Source organism: Plasmodium brasilianum, chromosome 11 (genome assembly GCF_023973825.1).
Source record: "Plasmodium brasilianum strain Bolivian I chromosome 11, whole genome shotgun sequence".
Lineage (NCBI taxonomy): Eukaryota > Apicomplexa > Aconoidasida > Haemosporida > Plasmodiidae > Plasmodium > Plasmodium brasilianum.
Genome location: NC_090124.1, coordinates 1,665,581 through 1,684,679, shown reverse-complemented (window position 1 = coordinate 1,684,679; position 19,099 = coordinate 1,665,581). Strand labels below are relative to the sequence as shown.

General features: G+C 26.2%; 4 protein-coding genes across 4 annotated transcripts; 1 reads left to right on the top strand and 3 right to left on the bottom strand.

Moving 5' to 3' along the window:
* Window positions 1-757: 757 nt before the first annotated feature.
* On the bottom strand, window positions 758-3,766 carry MKS88_003827 (cytosolic Fe-S cluster assembly factor NAR1; the record flags this gene model as incomplete). Its single annotated transcript, XM_067216956.1, has 1 exon — window positions 758-3,766. The coding sequence occupies one exon, from the start codon at window positions 3,764-3,766 to the stop codon at window positions 758-760; it is 3,009 nt and encodes a 1,002-aa protein (XP_067072638.1).
* A 2,418-nt stretch (window positions 3,767-6,184) lies between these two features.
* Window positions 6,185-9,935, bottom strand: MKS88_003826 (major facilitator superfamily-related transporter; the record flags this gene model as incomplete). The annotated part of the gene is made up of 4 exons (XM_067216955.1): window positions 6,185-6,346; window positions 6,668-6,740; window positions 6,925-7,016; window positions 7,599-9,935. 4 exons carry the CDS (start codon window positions 9,933-9,935, stop codon window positions 6,185-6,187), a joined length of 2,664 nt encoding a protein of 887 aa, XP_067072637.1.
* Window positions 9,936-14,830: 4,895 nt separating this feature from the next.
* On the top strand, window positions 14,831-15,598 carry MKS88_003825 (pre-mRNA-splicing factor CWF7; the record flags this gene model as incomplete). The annotated part of the gene is made up of 1 exon (XM_067216954.1): window positions 14,831-15,598. One exon carries the CDS (start codon window positions 14,831-14,833, stop codon window positions 15,596-15,598), a length of 768 nt encoding a protein of 255 aa, XP_067072636.1.
* Window positions 15,599-16,707: 1,109 nt separating this feature from the next.
* MKS88_003824 (60S ribosomal protein L19) lies at window positions 16,708-18,115 on the bottom strand (the record flags this gene model as incomplete). Its single annotated transcript, XM_067216952.1, has 3 exons — window positions 16,708-17,147; window positions 17,630-17,735; window positions 18,113-18,115. The coding sequence occupies 3 exons, from the start codon at window positions 18,113-18,115 to the stop codon at window positions 16,708-16,710; spliced, it is 549 nt and encodes a 182-aa protein (XP_067072635.1).
* Window positions 18,116-19,099: the final 984 nt, after the last annotated feature.

Below are 19,099 nucleotides of genomic sequence, written 5' to 3'. Positions count from 1 at the left end.
GCACTAATTCGTAAGGAAAAATGCGTAATCATTTTAAATTAAAATAATCCACTGTTTTTCATTTCGCTATATTTCGTATTATTCTATTCTTCCTTTTTTTTTTATTCTGTTCTTCCTTTATTTTATTCCGTTCTTCCATATTTTTATTCTTTTTTTTTAATGACAATATGCCTCATTAAATGTTTCCAAGATGCGCACGATTTACATTTTATCTTTTTTTTTTTTCAATTCAAAATTGTTGGAAGGGTGAAGGAAACCATATGGTGTTTAACCGTTAAAATCGTGCATACATATTACACAAACAGATGTATATATATATATATATATATATATATATATATATATATATATACATACATACATACATACATATATGCACGTGCAAAAGCAAGACCAGCAACACCTGCGACGAAGAGAAAACTTGTTACTCCAAATTTGCAAACGTATGGGAAAATTTAAAGTATTAACAAATACAAAAAAAAGAAAAAAAAAATTTTTTTTGAATAAAATAAAAGGCTCTTAATCCAAAAAATAAGAAATTGTGGTTGCAAAGGGCAGCTAAATATTAATGCATAGTCTAATATATACAACATACATACAAACATATGTATGCATGTATGTATGTATGCATGTATGTATGTATGCATGTATGTATGTATGCATGTATGTATGCATGTATGCATGTATGTATGCACACAAAGCAAACGTACAATATTAACATACATAAATATGCAAGTGAACTTAAAATTCGATGACCTCACCATTTAATCACATCTAACTTTTTCTTTGACGAAAAGATAGCTCTAAATAGACTGAATGTTTCGGTGTTGAAAGCTGAAAAGATATACCTTAAAAAAGAGTTAACAGTAGGATCATTTCTGCAGTTGCTTGAATTTACATATAACGTGTATTTATCACTATGCATGGTGTCATACATCCTTTGAAATATTTTTTCCTTGTCCTTTTTTTCAAAGTATAATGCTTCATTTTCTGGAATGGGGGGAGATTTAAGCTTGCCACAGGTGCAGAGTGCTCCGAGTTGCCCCTTCGTTCGCTTTTCTTTTTGCTTTTCTTTCTGTCGTCTTTCGTCTTTTTCCTTTCCCATGTCCACTTCCTCCTCTTCTTCTTCCTCCACTTCCTCCTCTTCTTCTTCCTCCACTTCCACTTCTCCTTCTTCTTCAACTTTCCCCCTTTCTGCTGCACCACAATCTGCAAGCAGAAAGTCAAAATTCCGGATAACCTTTTGTTCAGCTATTTTTTTAAAAATACGAAAATTGTAGCATGAACACGTAGGAAAATTATGAACACGTTCAGAAAAAATGTTCTGCGCACAACCAAAAAGACATCCCTTCTCACATGCCATCAGTTCTATGTAGTCAATTCTTCCCGTGAACTGAAGGTTGTACGTAATCTTCATTTCATACATTTTTTCTTTGCCTTTCACTTTTGCTTCTTCCTCTTTTCCTTCTGCCTTTTCTACTTCTTTTTCACCTTTCCACTCCCTCAATTTTCTTAAAACATTGTACATACTCTTAAAGCCATAAGACAAAACGACGCGGAAAACACAACTGAAATTTTCAAAAAGAGACAGCACAACAATGTCCTGGTATTTCACATTAAAATTATTTTCATCAATGTTAAAATGAAATATATTCTTACAAACAAACTTAAATATTTCTTCTCCATAACCCATGGAAATATTATTTTTGTTACTACATCGAATGGAGTAATTATAATTTATATCACTGTAAAGTGATTGCAGTTGTTCAATTATTGTCTTTTCTGATGAAGGTGTCAATATATTGAACTGTTCTTCCGGACCTTTTTTGACTAAATCTGCATTATACTCTGATTCATTTCCATTCTTTGTTGTTTTATTATCATACACACAAGTAGCAAATACATTAATTTGCTCCTTTCCTGTTATTACTTCTATACTATTCATGTTTTGCTCTTTTGTTTTATTTTTATCGACCAATATATTGTATTCTTTATCAAGTGAAGACTTACTTCTTTTAAATTTTTTTTTTCCTTCATCTATTTGTTTTAAAAGAGTATATATATTATCAATTCTTAACTGAGGTAAAGCATAAAAATTTATGTTCATACTATTTATTAATTCAACCAGTTCTACTGTTGTTAAGACTGCATCCACACAGTATAGGTTTCTTTTTACACTCACATTTGTACCATCTGCATTAGTCATTAATGCATTGTTGTATATGGGGAAATAAGACAAAAAGGTGGTCATACTCTTATCTACAGATGTTTGTTCCTGGAGGTTATTCCTATGAGCCTCTAATTTTTTGTCAAAACAGTATAACACATACACATGATTGATATCATATATGGAGAGGGGACAGATACCCTTATTGCCTATTCCCCCAACCGCTGCTTCATCATTTGCCCAAGTGCTATTTTCTAAAGACGCTTTTGATAAATTATGATTTTTTGATAAATTATGATTTTTTGATAAATTATGATTTTTTGATACATTATGATTTTTTGATACATTATGATCTTTTGAAACATTATGATCTTTTGATACATTATGATTTTTTGAAACTTTATGATTTTTTGAAACTTTATGATCTTTTGATACATTATCATCTTTTGATAAACTGTTATTTTCCGATAAATTCTGACTCGTTAATAAATTCTGACTCGTTAATAAATTCTGACTAGTTAATATATTAACACTCTTTAATAAATTGTGATTTTTTAAAAAATGTTTCCTACAAATATTTATAAGTTCCAGAGTATAATTATACGAATTAAAGAAACTCTGAATAGCACAATTTTTCAAAAGGGGAAATGTATATATACTACTATTATGCACATGTAAAATTTTCAAAATAATTCCTTGAATATCTTGACTACTTTTAACCTTGCTAAATGAATTTAACAATTCCTCATCAAAATTTTTCTCTCCATATATAACACTACCACTGCAGTGAGAGCATATTAATGGATACGTCTTCTTCCCATTTAGCCATCCATTGTAAATGTTGTCATCATTATGTTTATATTTATATCTATTCGCTCCTTTCTTTACATTGATATTTTTATGTGGACTCTTCCTATTCCCTCCTATAGGCTCTTTTCTTTTCTCGGTTCCACTAACCCTGCCACTGATATTGCAGCTAGACTCTTTCAGTGTGTGCGGAGAAGCCCCTTTGCTTAATCCCTTGTTGTTTGCAAAAAAAAAGTCAGCAAATTCCTTCTTAGCCTCATTTAAAGCTATTAATTCACTTAATGAGGAATCGTACACATAATCAAAATTTAATGACTTGAAAAAAAAACATAGCTTATCTTGAGTTACTGATAGAGGTAGATTATAATATACAGATAAGGCAGTTAAACTTTGTAATGACAAGGAAATTATATTGATTTTTTTTTTATTTAAATTATTCAAAATTTCAATTGAATTTTGACTTTTAAGGAAATTTGTTTCTTCATTAGTAACACAGCCTGAGCAAGCTAAGCAGTCTGTTAAAGATATTTCCCCTCTTCTTTTGTCTTTTCCTTCGTTTTTTCCCTCGTTTTTTCCCTCGTCTTTTCCTTCGTCTCTTCCTCTGTCTCTTCCATTATCTCTACCACTTTTGTTCTTAATGTTTCTATTCTTTTTATTAATAATAATTAAATTAGGCTTCTCCACATCCTGTTCATTCACAATACGTGATTTATACAAAAAAGGCTTTATGCATTCTTCAGCATCATTGTAATAATCATTTAAATTTTCTAGCTTTATAGCATTGGAAAACATTTTTTTTCTTTTTTCCCTTTTTTATTTAACCCGTAAACATATTATATGTATATTTATTCCTTCTAGTCATCATTTTTGAAGCAGCTATTATGTTATATTAAGGTATATTATGGTACATTACGGTATATTATGGTATATTATGGTATATTATGGTATATTATGGTATATTATGGTATATTACGGTATATTATGGTATATTACGGTATATTATGGTATATTACGGTATATTATGGTATATTACAGTATATTATGGTATATTATGGTATATTACAGTATATTATGGTATATTTCGATATATTACGGTATATTATAGTATATTATGGTATATTATAGTATATTATGGTATATTTCGATATATTACGGTATATTACTATGATATATTACGGTATATTAAGGTATATTATGGCATATTACGATATATTACAACATATCACAGTGTATTATATTCTTATTCCACGTTATGTTATATTATGGCGTTGTTCCTGTTCGTTTTTTATTTTGCTTGTAGCAGCTCAATATTCTCAATGTTATTTTTATTTTTTTTTTTTTTACTTTTTATTTCCTCTTAAATTTTATTCTTTCCCATTCCGTGTTAAGTTTGTACATGCACAAATTGGAATGGCGTAATTATACATACATACGTACGTAAATAAAAACAAACATTCCTATATATACAAATATGTACTCTTATACATGTTTTTGTAAAAGCATAAAAAACTACTACAATTTCGTTCTTCAATTATCAGGTACCTATTTATCGCGCAATTTTAAGAATGACAAACTTTAAAAAAAAAAAAAAAAAAAAAAAAACGGAATATTATTAACGTGCAGGATATTTTATATTCCTTGAATTAAGTGGAATATTTTTTAAAAAGATGGACGAGCATGACGCAAAAGATGTAAAAAATATATTCTATATTTGCAATTACAATTGCAATTGCATTAATTATTTTTCGCTTTTTTTTCGCTTTTTTTTCGCTTTTTTTTTCGCTTTTTTTTTCTCTTTTTTTTTCGCTTTTTTTTTCGTTTTTATTTTTCTCTTTTATTTTTCGTTTCCATTTGCCAATTCTTTTATAATTGTTGTCGCCCAACGTTATACACGTATAGACATAAGTACAAGTGCTTGCATATATGTGCATACGTTACATGTACTTATATAGATGTACAGGAATGCACAGCAAGTCGAGAACACTTAAAGCTTCGCGAAGTATCATTAAACGAGTAACATATTATGCCATGCTCTTTGCATAATTTGTTTGTTAAAAGATAATAATAAAGAAAAAATATTCTTTTTAAAAAATATAAACTCATATAAACACATATAACCATATATAAACATATATATATATATATATATCTTACTGTGTTGTTACATGAGTGAAGAGTTAATTATGTTTTTGCAAGTAAATAAAAAAAATTTTAAAATTTAATTTGAAAAAACTAAAAAAATATTAAAATTACACAAAATGAAGCAGTTGCTCTTGCACATATATATATATATATGTATATATACATGTATATGCACAGTACGTAGACAGTAAAGTGTTAAATCATACATATGCGTTTATATATATATATATATGTATGTATGTATGTATGTATGTACGTATGTACATACATACTTAATCATTTATGTGTAAGGTTAGTTATCACATATATATATGTAGTATATATTAATAAATTTAAAGTATTGCAATAACAACATACATAATTTTAAAGTAGATATATACACATGGGGAGAAGAAGAAGGAATATAAAAAAATAAAATACGTTAAAATTTAAAATGCCATAAATCGCGGGGGGGGGGAGAAAAAAATTAAAATAAAAAAAATTAAAATTAATAAATAAATAAATAAAACAACAAATAAAACAACAAATGAAACAACAAATGAAACAACAAATAAAACAGTAAATGAAACAGTAAATGAAACAGTAAATGAAATTAAATAAAATAAGAGACGCAATATTGAATGAAATAGTAAATTCAAAATAATTATTAAAATTGAAATTTAAAAAATTATAAAAATAGCAAAACATAAATGCTGTGTAAAATAATTACAAGATGTTGTAATATTAATAATGTAATATTATGTGCTGTATGCACAAGGATAGTAACAAACTTTTTTTTTTTAAATATAAAAAAATTTATCAAGCGGAGGACAGGATATATTGAAAGACAGGAGGATAAAAGAATAGAAAGACAGATGGATATATATATATATATATAGACAAATGGATAAGTCGATAAACAAATGAAAAAACATAAAGGGGAGAATAAAAGAACAGGTAAAAAAAAAAAAAAAAAACAAGGTATGATCATGCATGAGGCACATAATATATACAATCCTTTTATATATGTGTCATAAATGATATAAATCAACATCAAATGATACACTTTTCTTTTCTTTTTTCTGTTATTTATGCTTTAATTTGTCTACTTTTGTATCTCTCCGATTTATACTTAGAGTATACGTAAAGCAAAAAACTACCCATTGTCATTACAAGGGCTTTCGAACAAATAATTAGTAAAGTCATTCTTAAACCCCAACTTTGCTCATAACATCGTTCACTCATCTCACCCTGCATGAATTGTACATGTAAAAAAGGGGGGAAATTAAAATAATAAATAAATGAATAACTGCATAAAACAATGAATAACTGCATAAATGAATAATTGCATAAATGAATAACTGCATAAAACAATGAATAATTGCATAAATGAATAACTGCATAAATCAATGAATACGTGCATAAATCAATGAATAAAATACAATAAAGATTAGTAATTAAGGCCAACTTTTTATTTACATAATTTGGTGCATTTACGCATATACGTACGTACGAGTGCATATATGTACGTATGTATGCTTATATGAGTATGCAAATATTTGAAAACGTTACGTTTCGCGTGACAACACAGTCGGGGGATAGGGTTCCCTTTATCTTTCCAATGATAATTGTCCAAGGGATATCACTGCAAAGATAAGGAAAAGATGGAAATATATGAGCGCACACAGTTTACATCATTTTGAATTTTCACATTTGTTCATTTTTACATCTTCATATTTGTACAGTTTTACATTTTCACATTCGCATTTTTACAGTTTGTAAAAAGCTGCACAAATATGTATATTCGTGTACTTTGCTTAAATACTTACCCCAACAAATGAGATATAAATGAGGACATTCCAATGGAAAAGGCTCTTATGTTCCGGGGCACACAAACCATAACTCCAATGTTATATCCAGGCTTAACGGGGGGATATGAAAAAAAAAAAAAAAATATAAATCTAGCTAGCCAAACAATTTGCACATACACATACACATACACACACACACACACACATATATATATATTATATATATAATATATATATATATATATATGTTAAAAAAAAAAAAAAAAAAAAAAAAAGAATAAAAAGAAATAAAAAGGAATAAAAAGGAATAAAAAAGAATAAAAAGGAATAAAAAGGAATAAAAAGGAATAAAAAGGAATAAAAAGGAATAAAAAGGAATAAATGGGGGGACAAACATGTTTTCCCTCTTACAAGAATTACACCAATTTGTGCATAAATACAAAATTTATGCAGCATGTTTTGTGTACACACATAAACACGTAAACGCATTGTTCATTCATTCACTCGGACAAGCAAGGGGTATACATATATACATACATATATATATATATATATATATATATATATATATATATATGTATGTACTTGTTTATATGTATATATATGTAATATGTATATGTAATATGTATGTACATATATGCATGTGTTTATATGTATGTATATAAATATATGCATATGTAGCTAGAGTATACCAGAATGGAAAAGAGGGAAGTGAGCCCAAGGGTCATAACAATGGTGAATATGTACATGTTCGTAATAAACGGAATTAATAACAAAAGAACAGTGGCAATAATCAATATAACTAAGGTTAAGAAGCCAATAATTCGAAGATATTCATGAACTAAAACATCCTTGCTATATTTTTTTATTTTCTTTTCATTATTTTTTATATGTTCATAATTTATATCAATATTTTGTATATTTAAATTATAAAAATCGACCAAATACCCTCCAAAACAAGTCCCAAGGATAGATGACATACAAGCACATAAACTACAAGTAATGGTTGCTGTTTTATAAGATGGAAAAATTTTAAGAGCATAAAGAATAGGTGCACCGTATACCAAATAACATTGTATCATGTCTACATGTGCTGTTAATACTAAAACTATTAATAAGAAACTAACATTTGTTAAGGTAGTATATATAAGTACGTTCATGTTTAAATCGTCATTTTTATCTTCATCAATAGACTCGATACAATTATCTAATTCCATTTCTAAAAATTTATTAACGTTGGTCATACCTTTTCCATTTGATTCTTGTGTAGTATTTAAATATAATTCATCACTACCATATGCTTGCATAGTGAAAATTTTATCTATATTATTATTTATATAACTATTATTATTTATGTTTTTCCCTTCTTCCTCATATACATTTCTTCCCATATCATTCTCATTCATATATTCTGTATTATTGTTATCACTAAAATTCTTTTGAGTAGAATTATAAGAAATACTATTATTAATATTATGATCATCAATAGTTCCATCTACTTGATAAAATATTTCTTCATCATACATACTATTATCTTTTCTTTTGTTATTTGTATTAAATGTATTTTCTTCATACATTTTATTATATTGGTCTGAAAAATCAGTTGAACTCCTATTTTTTGAATGTGCAACACTATTTACACTTTTTGTACTAGAACTATTCTTTAATTTTGACAAACTTAGATTATTTAAGCTTCCAAAGTGTTCATTATTCATGCTATTTCTACTGTTGCTTGTATTCTTGTTTTTATCCTTTTCTCCTACATTTTCACTGCTATTTGTATGTACACTACTGTTATTTCTGCCGTTTTCACTTTCTTTTTCCTCGCTCCTCCCATTGCTCACTCCTCTTCTACCTCGGTCATAGCTCCCTACGTTCTTTCTATTGCTCTTGCTACTACTAACGTTTCTGCTACTGTTGTTGGCTCCACTAGCATCAGCGCTACCACTATTAACGCTGCTTTTATTTTTATTGCTTCCCTTCTGCACAGGACTCGCTTCGTTCTTGTTCTTTTCGGAAGCGTTTGTTTTATTCTTACTACCGCTAATTGCTGAACTCTTTTGCTTATTATCCTTGGAACCATCAACATGTACAGCTGCACCTGAATTTGCACCTCCGCTTGCATTAGCATCCTTGACGCTAATATCATTTTTTAAGGCGATCCCCTCCTCTAAATCTTTTCCTGCCTTATTTGATACTTCCATTTCTTTCCTACTCTTTTCATCTTCATACTTTTTCAATAAATTCTCATCAAAAAGGTAGACTAAAAAAGTAAATACTAAAAACAATATTCCAGAAAAAATAAAATATTGTGCGATACTGACCTTAAGGACTGGAAGAACAACAGCTAGTAAGTAACCTATACATCCTCCTAAGGGAAACATAGTAATAAATATACTTATCCATGACCCAGCTCTATCCTTAGAATATGAATAAATAAGAGGAGGAATAATAGTAGTAAAAGCTGCTTCACTAAACCCACAAAAAAATCTACTAAACATTAAAGAATAATAGGAGCCTATAATAAAAGATAATCCTGTAAATAGCAATGCTAATGCGTTTTGGAATAAAAATATATCTGTTATTCGAAATACACTATAGGAAGATGCCAGAGATCCACTTATTACCGAGTTTATACTTAAGCCAAATACAAACACGGACGTTAAAAAACCTATATGTACATCTACATTAGTGGTTGCATATACTTCCTTTAAATATGATGACAAATAATCATATGAGCCTGGTATTATTCCTCTATTCAAATATATTAAAAAATTTATTATTGTTACTACTACATATATGAAATAAAATCTATTTACAGTTTTCTTTAATTTTTTTATATATTTTTCTAAACCTAAGAAAAAACAAACCCTTTCTAATTTCCCTCTATTTATATTTGATAAACATCCGAGACTTATTTCTTCTTCAAACAGATTTATTTTTATACTTGATGAACTCTTCTCTTTAAACTCATCTTTATTGCTCATTGAACGATTATCACTTACTTCCTTATTATCAACAGAATTCATTTTTCATTTTTTATTTAAATTTTTTTTTATTATTTTTATTTTTAAAAGTACTAAATTAATACGAAAAAAAAAAAAGTTAGGTTAGTTAGCAGTGTGTATGTATCTATGTGTGTGTATGTATCTATGTGTGTGTATGTATCTATGTGTGAGTATGTATCTATGTGTGAGTATGTATCTATGTGTGAGTATGTATCTATGTGTGAGTATGTATCTATGTGTGAGTATGTATCTATGTGTGTGTATGTAAGTATCTATGTGTGTGTACGTATCTATCTATGTGTGTGTATGTAAGTATCTATGTGTGTGTATGTATCTAAGTGTGTATGCGTATATGCGTATGTGTGTGCTTGTGTGCGTGAGTACACTTGTAGTGCGGCAGTCTAAATACACAAAAAGGGGTAAACAAATATATTCGTGTAAGCATGTATATATATACATTTGTGTATATATGTATGTGCACACATATATGTACACTTAATGGTAAATATATAAGACTTCTTTACAATTAAGTCGGCGGAAGAGCATTTGTTCTTTTATGAAGCATATGCAATGTAGCTATTTTAAAGAATTACACAAAAGACTGTATGATATCATGCACACAAATAGAAGTATACATGTCATACATATGCACATTGAAAAATTAAGTAGCACATAAAGGGGAAAGACGAAGAATCATGAATTGGAGTTCGTTGTTCTTCTGTTGCTCGTATAGGTAAATACATATGTACATATATCAACAAATATCAACAAATATCAACAAATATCAACATATATCAACATATATCCACATATATCAACATATATCAACATATATCAACATATATCAACATATATCAACATATATCAACATATATCAACATATATCCACATATATCAACATATATCCACATATATCCACATATATCAACATATATCAACATATATCCACATATATACAAATATATGTATTATACATAGTTCTGTTCTGTTTCCTATATATATAAAAAAAAAAAATAAAATAAAAAACAATGCGAATTATGTATTAAAGCAAAAGAGTATTTGTGCGTACACAAAATTAGAAATCAAACTAATCCCTTCTATATTTTCTTATTCCATAAACACACCTTCAGTTGTATCAAATGCGATAGGGATGACATATAAGCGTGTATACAACTCACGTGTTTTTATGCGCACTTGAATATTTTTATTATCAATTTCAAAAAATTTATTAACACTTCTATATATTCATAAACGTTTATGAATATTTACGTACACTTACGTTTATTTACATGTATCTGTATACATCATTGTGTTTGCTTTGATGAAATGGCCATTATAAAGTTTTTAAAATAATATAAAAAATTATTAACGAACGCAAAATTTTATCATACTTCTACATTTATCATATACATTCATTATATACATTCATTCATTATATACTTTTTTTTCTTTTTTCTTTTTTCCCTTTCCTTTTTTAATATTAATAATAAAAATTTGTAGTAAATTTTTTTCTCTACAGTTAAATGATAAATATGTACTTCATCTATCTATCTATCTATATATGTACATATATACTATATATATATATATATATTACGCAATTAGTCGTACTAATATATAAATGTTATATATAACATGTTTTACATAATAGAATAAATATAATATATATTACATATTATATGTATATATATGTATAAATATGTACATGTTCATATCACCTAAATATATATATATATATATACAATATATATTATTATATTATAATAGTTTGGTTTTATCTTTTCTAATTTTTTTTTTTTTTTTGCTTAACACTTTGAAAAAACCATATAAGCCAAAAGAAAAAAAAAAGAAAAGAAAAAGAAATAGTATTTTACTACTATATATAATTATATATATATATATATATATATATACTATAAGGGAAGACCATCAGTGAATGTTCTCAAGCAGTAATTTTGTTCTTCCTTTCCATTTTAAAAATCATTTTAATATTAATAGTACTTTCTCTTGCGCTTCTGATTTAATAAATTTATTAATTCGTTTTACTTCTGTTTAATGTATATATGTACAAATATTGTTCCTTCACATCAATCGTTGCATTATAATTTTTATTATATACAATTTGACACCTTTTCAGTTAGAACAATTTTTTTTTTTTTTTTTAAAAAACCTTAACACTTAAAAATTTTATTTTTTCTCATATATTATCAAAAAAGTAATAAGTTTATACTTGTACATTTTTTAATAAATATATATATTTATAATAATAATGTTTATGCGCAAAATGAAAGTAAAATCTGTTTAGGTAATATAAAGAAAGTACAACTCTATTCCCTTTAGAAGTAAAATTTTTTTAAGCGGTGGTGGTTGAGTATATTTTTTTTTCTTTTTTTTTTATTATGTTCTTTGTACAAGTTGAAGAAAGAAGAAGAAAACATATAACTAAATAAACATTACGTTATTTCGTTACAACCATTATATATGTATATATATGTATATATATGTATATGTATATATATGTATATATATATATAACCCTTGTGTAGGTTAAGGTCAATGAAAAAAAAGACGAAACGTGTTTGTTTTCTATAATTAAGCAGTTTTACGTTGTTATATTATATACCTTTTTGCACCCATTTTTATGTATGTAATATATATTATGAAGGGCACATTATATGTACATTTATACATTTGTATATGTACATATATATATATATATATATATATATATATATATATACTAAAGGACTTTTTTTTTTTTTTTTTCCGGAATTATATAGAAATTATTACTAGTAAAACATAATTGAAACTTTAACAGAAAAAAAAGATAGGTTTTACCAAATAAAAAGAATAATCAGCTTATATATTGCAAATTTTTCCTTTGCTTTTTTTTTTTTTATATACATACATATATATATTTCCTACTTTGTACTTTTGGGGTTAAAATGCAGAAATAAAAAATGTATTTTATACTATAATTAAAAGGAAATATGTGCATATTTAGTATATGTATATAGGTTAAGTATGTACGTATGTATATATATATATAAACGCGTGAATAACATTTTAACAGGTACCATTAGAACCCCTACTCTGATAAAGCTAATCCATATTTTCATATCGTTTTTCATTTATTCCACAAATAAAAGACTTAAATTAATTTTTTTTTAAATAATTTTTACTTTTCCCAGCTTCTTCAAATAAAACATATGCAATAAAACATTTTGAAAAAATGTACATATATTATATGTACGTGTTATGCATTTTTTTATTTTTCTTGTATATATAATTTTTCGAAGAGGCTGAAATTTTTTGTTATCCTTTACTTCTTCTTTTTCAATGTTTCAATATTATGACTAAAATAAATAGTAAACTTTAACAAAGGGTAAACCAGATTTGCAAATAAAAATGCCCCATATTGCAAACTATTGCAAACCCATATATCGTTGTAAAATTTGTACCATATAAAATATTATATTTATATATCTATTTTAAAATAAATACAAATGAACGGAAAAAATTATGCATAAATAACGAACGGTCAAAAGTGGAATAGATTTGTTGAATATTTATTTGCCATTTATCGGCCATTTATTGACCATTTATTGATTATTTAGAAACGATAAGAATCTATTTTTTATCAACATTTTTCGTACCTATTATATTTTTATTTTTAAAATGAACAAAAAATGCCTTATCCGATTAGGATCTTCACAAAACAATGAGAACACTAAAATGTACCTCGAGGTCTATCCACTTATACATATACATATATATACGTATGTGAAAACCTCCCCCCCCCCCCAAAAAAAAAAAAAAAAAATTGTTAATAAAAAAAATAGTAATTATTTTACACCTTTTAAAATTGAAAAATTTAAGCTTCATTTCATTGCTAAATTTTTTAGCAGTTAAGCATTATGTGTAGTAGTCAAAGATTTTGCTCGAAACTAAATAAAGGATATAATGATTATTCATTTTTTGAATTCTGCTTATCGAAAAAGTGTTTTCTAGCAGCAACATATAAAAACTAGCCAAAAATACGCTGAAAAATTTTATATATTACATATGCGTACAGTTAGGCGTATATATTTGTATGCTTAATGTAAGCATGTATATAATGCAAATAAAATTATGAACATTTCATAAAAAAAAAAAAGGAAATAAAAAAAGAAGGGAAATAAAGAGAAATAAAGAAGAAAAATAAAGAAGTAAATAAAGAGAAATAAAGAAGTAAATAAAGAGAAATAAAGAAGTAAATAAAGAAAAATAAAGAAGTAAATAAAGAGAAATAAAGAAGTAAATAAAGAGAAATAAAGAGAAAAAAAGAAGTAAATAAAGAAGTAAATAAAGAGAAATAAAGAGAAATAAAGAGAAATAAAGAAGTAAATAAAGAGAAATAAAGAGAAATAAAGAAGTAAATAAAGAGAAATAAAGAAGTAAATAAAGAAAAATAAAGAAGTAAATAAAGAGAAATAAAGAGAAATAAAGAAGTAAATAAAGAAGTAAATAAAGAGAAATAAAGAGAAATAAAGAAGTAAATAAAGAGAAATAAAGAGAAATAAAGAAGTAAATAAAGAAGTAAATAAAGAGAAATAAAGAGAAATAAAGAAGTAAATAAAGAGAAATAAAGAGAAATAAAGAAGTAAATAAAGAGAAATAAAGAAGTAAATAAAGAAAAATAAAGAAGTAAATAAAGAGAAATAAAGAAGTAAATAAAGAGAAATAAAGAGAAATAAAGAAGTAAATAAAGAAGTAAATAAAGAGAAATAAAGAGAAATAAAGAGAAATAAAGAAGTAAATAAAGAGAAATAAAGAGAAATAAAGAAGTAAATAAAGAGAAATAAAGAAGGAAAAAAAAAAAAATAAGCAGAGTCATTTTTGAGATCTCTGTCTGAACGGTACATATTTGCAACTTGATGGAGATACACAAAGAAGCTAGTGATGAAGAAAAAGATGATAACAACAATCTGGTGGAAGTTAATAACGACAGTGTAGCTAATTCTTCAAATGGAAAAGAAAAAAATAAGAAACTATACGAAACAATTGATTTGCATCACTTGGTGAATGCTCTGCCATATATCGATTCGTATGATAACGAATTTGAACAAAACGCAAAAAAAATGGTAGAAGAAGAGATGAATTTAATGAATAAAAAAAAAGAGATAAAAAATTATTTAAAAAATTTCCCAGTCCCACAATCCGTATATGTAAATAATGAAAATTCAATTGTACAAAATGAGTTAAACAGATGTGAACAGAATAAAAAAATGGACAAGCTAAATTTAGAATATTATAATATTGAAAATGATATATTAAATGATAATAAGGATATAGAAGAATGGAAAAAAACATTAAAGAAACATGAACTAATTTTAGAAAATTTACATAATGCATTAATAAATATGGAATTAATGAGTAAGTATAAAGAAGTCATGTGGTGTGAACATATGAAAGTATTCACACACATTGATATTAACCTGCAAAATAATATTAAAACGCTAAAGGAAGAAATTGACAATATAAACAAACAAAGAAAGCTACATCAGTTGAGTTACGTTAATGATTTATCCACTTTGCAAAACGAAAGAAAAGAATTTAAAAGGAAGAATTCACTCGTTATTAATGAAATAAAAAAGTTATCGCATGAAAATATGCTTATGCAGTATAAGAGAAACATGATATGATAATAGAGTCTACAGTTAGCTAGCCAGTGGGGTTTGTTAGCATACTCTCCCTGTGCACGTGTATACTCACAAGGCATACATACATACATATACATATATATATATATATATATATATATACACGCACGTATAGGACGTTCTGTCCAATTCGGTGCACTAGCCTTTTGCGAAGTTGTATATTCCCCCAATTTATGAATACACATATCCTTATATGTATGTAGTAAATGGTATAAATACATGACATTGTTTCGAATATTTCAGTCAGTTGATGCATTTTGTTCGGTTTAGTCTGATGAACTATTTGCGTTAATTTTATTTTTAAAAGATAAAAGGAATTAATTTGTTTAATTGTAAATTTGATTTATTCTAAAACGGTCCATTTTGGAAAATGTAATTTTTTTTTTTTTTTTTTTTTAACATTCGATTTCTAACAATTTTTAAGTTTAAAATTTATGCAGTTTTTTCATTTTTTCGTTTTTTCGTTTTTTCGTTTATTCGTTTTTTCATTTTTTCATTTTTTCATTTTTTCATTTTTTCGTTTTTTCGTTTTTTCGTTTTTTTGTTTTTTCGTTTTTTTGTTTTTCCTCTTCCGTCTTTTTTTTTTTTTTTTCTTTTTTTTCTAAAGCAATAAAATATGCCACACGTAATGCCGCAGGAAATAGGGCACATAAACGTGTGTATATACATACATATGTACAGGCATATACACACACACCTGTGTGTGCTATATAGCAATAAATACGTACAAATCAACATAAAAGCAACGTTTACACATTCAAGTAAGTTTTCTTTTAAGTGGGTCAAAAAGTCGTTGAAATTATTTTATTTTGCTTTATTTTTTTCATCAAAAACGTAATGCACACACATATAATATTTCTTGCATTTAATGGTAGCTTTACACAATTATACACATATATACATACATACATACATACATACATACATACATACATACATACATACATACATACATACATACATACATACATACATACATACATACATACATACATACATACATACATACATACATACATATTTACTTACATAATTATATTATAATTTATACATTATTATATATAACGTGGATTATAATATCCCCCCCGCCCTTACGATACAGCCTCCTTTTCTTTTTTCATCTTTCTCTTATTTCTTAAAATTTGTGCTTTCAATCTTTTTGCTTCCAACTGATCAGCTATGGATTTCTTTTTCAGGGTTTCCGCTTTTTCTCTTTGTATGGCTTCGATTAATGTTCTTTTGTTTTTAAACTGATTTCCTTTACATTTTAAATAAAAGGAATGATATATATGTCTATCAATTTTTTTGGCTTCTCTTAATCTTTTTAATAATCTTCTCAAAACACGTTGACGTTTAATCCACAATGTTTTTTGATTTGTTCTTGCATTTTTCGTACCCTTTCTTTTACCTATACCCATATGTCTACCTTTCCTTTTTGCTAATTTGTACAATCTTACCCTTGCTCGGCTGTGAACCTTTTGCGGTTTTTTTAAAATTAATCCTTCTTTATATAATTTCCTTATGCTAAATCCTATAAAGATGGAAAACACGGAGGAGGTGAAAAAAAGGACACAGAGAAGAAGCAAACAAGAAACAAAGCACAAACAAAGCACAAACACAGCACAAACAAAACACAAACAAAGATGAAACAAAGAAGAAACAAAGCACAAACAAAGCACAAACAAAACACAAACAAAGATGAAACAAAGAAGAAACAAAGAAGAAACAAAGAAGAAACAAAGCACAAACAAAGCACAAACAAAGAAGAAAAATGGATAATTAAAAGCATTCAAATTCACTTTATTGTATCACACAGATATGTGTTACAAGCCACTTTTTATATGTCATGCTAATAAATTATGACTTGTTCATGCAAAATGTGAGTATTTGTAAGGAATTTTTTTTTTTTTTATATTAGAACTTTATATTTTACACTGTACACTTCATACTTTATATTTTAATTTTTACACTTTATTTTATATATTTTTATTTTTAATTTTTTATTTGCCCTACTCGAATTAGCAAGCGATATTTCGCTGATTTCATTTGGGTCCATCCATATTTTATTTTTTCCACATTTCAAAACAGAAGCTGCTAACCTTTTCTGCAATTTAAGCGACTGTGGGAAAATAAAAGGCGAAAGAAGGAACAAAAATATAATAATGTATGTTTATATTTATATATGTCAATACACTTCCACAAGTAGCAATTTATTTTATGTTTAAACAATCTAAATAAATGAAAAGTCCTTGGAAAAACGTAGCTATATATTTTTTACAACAATTAGTTATTTGTCAAATGGGTACTTCTCGTAAGTATGTATAAAGGTATGTCAGCACGTACGTATGTGTGAGTAGGTACGTGTGAATGTATGCATATACATATAAATGTTTATATTCACGCATATATGTATGTATTTACATATATATATATATATATATATATATATATATATATACATGTACATAACGTTAATCTTTCCTTTTTAAGTCTTACCATTTTTAAGAAAAATCAATTCGTAATAGTATCCTTCTATATATCAAAATTAATTCCAAATATTGTTACTTCAGATAAAAGGAAATCTTCTTTTTTTGTTTGTTCAATTTTTTAATTTTTATATTCTAAATGTAATGATTCAAAAATGTTATGTAAAAAAAAAAAAAAAAAAAAGGAAAAACAAATTTTAAAACACATGAAGTGATATGAATATCTAAATGTATTCTTACATATATATCAATTGAAGAAAGGAAAAAAAAGGTCAACAAATAGGGATAAAAATTATGGATAAAAAAAATATATACGTATACATATATATAAATGCATAATACGGTAAGCACATATAAATAAATGAATAAATATATATATATATATATATATGTATAGTAATAGATAAAGATATATACGTTTAATAATTACGTTTATTTTTACATATTTTTAAAAGCCCTAAAACTCCAATTCATTTTACTATGCATTGCTCACATACTGAACTCTTACGGAATATAAGGTCGTTCTGTGGCACGAAAATAAATAAATTTGTTTAGCCGAATGTGAAACAAGCAAACGATAGAAAATGAGGAAAAAAAAAATAAAAAATACCTGTTCAAGTAGTGCTGATTGCATCATTTGTCGTTCGGTTGATATTTTTTCGTACTAGGATTTTTATTTTTTTTAATTTTAATGCAGTCAACAACCCCCAAGTATATTTCCAAATGTACTTATAAATAAATATATGTATTATATATATATATATATATATATATGTATAAATATATGCAAATATGAGTATGCTTGTGTACATAGTCCGCCGTGTCAACTATTTTTTTACATTAACATAGTAAGGTAAAAAACTTCTGAAGCAAAAAAAAGTGACATGCTTTTTTAGTCTCATATGTATATATATATTTATGTACGTATGTATATATATATTATATATATGTATGTACGTATGTATGTACATATGTATGTATGTATTTACGTATGTAT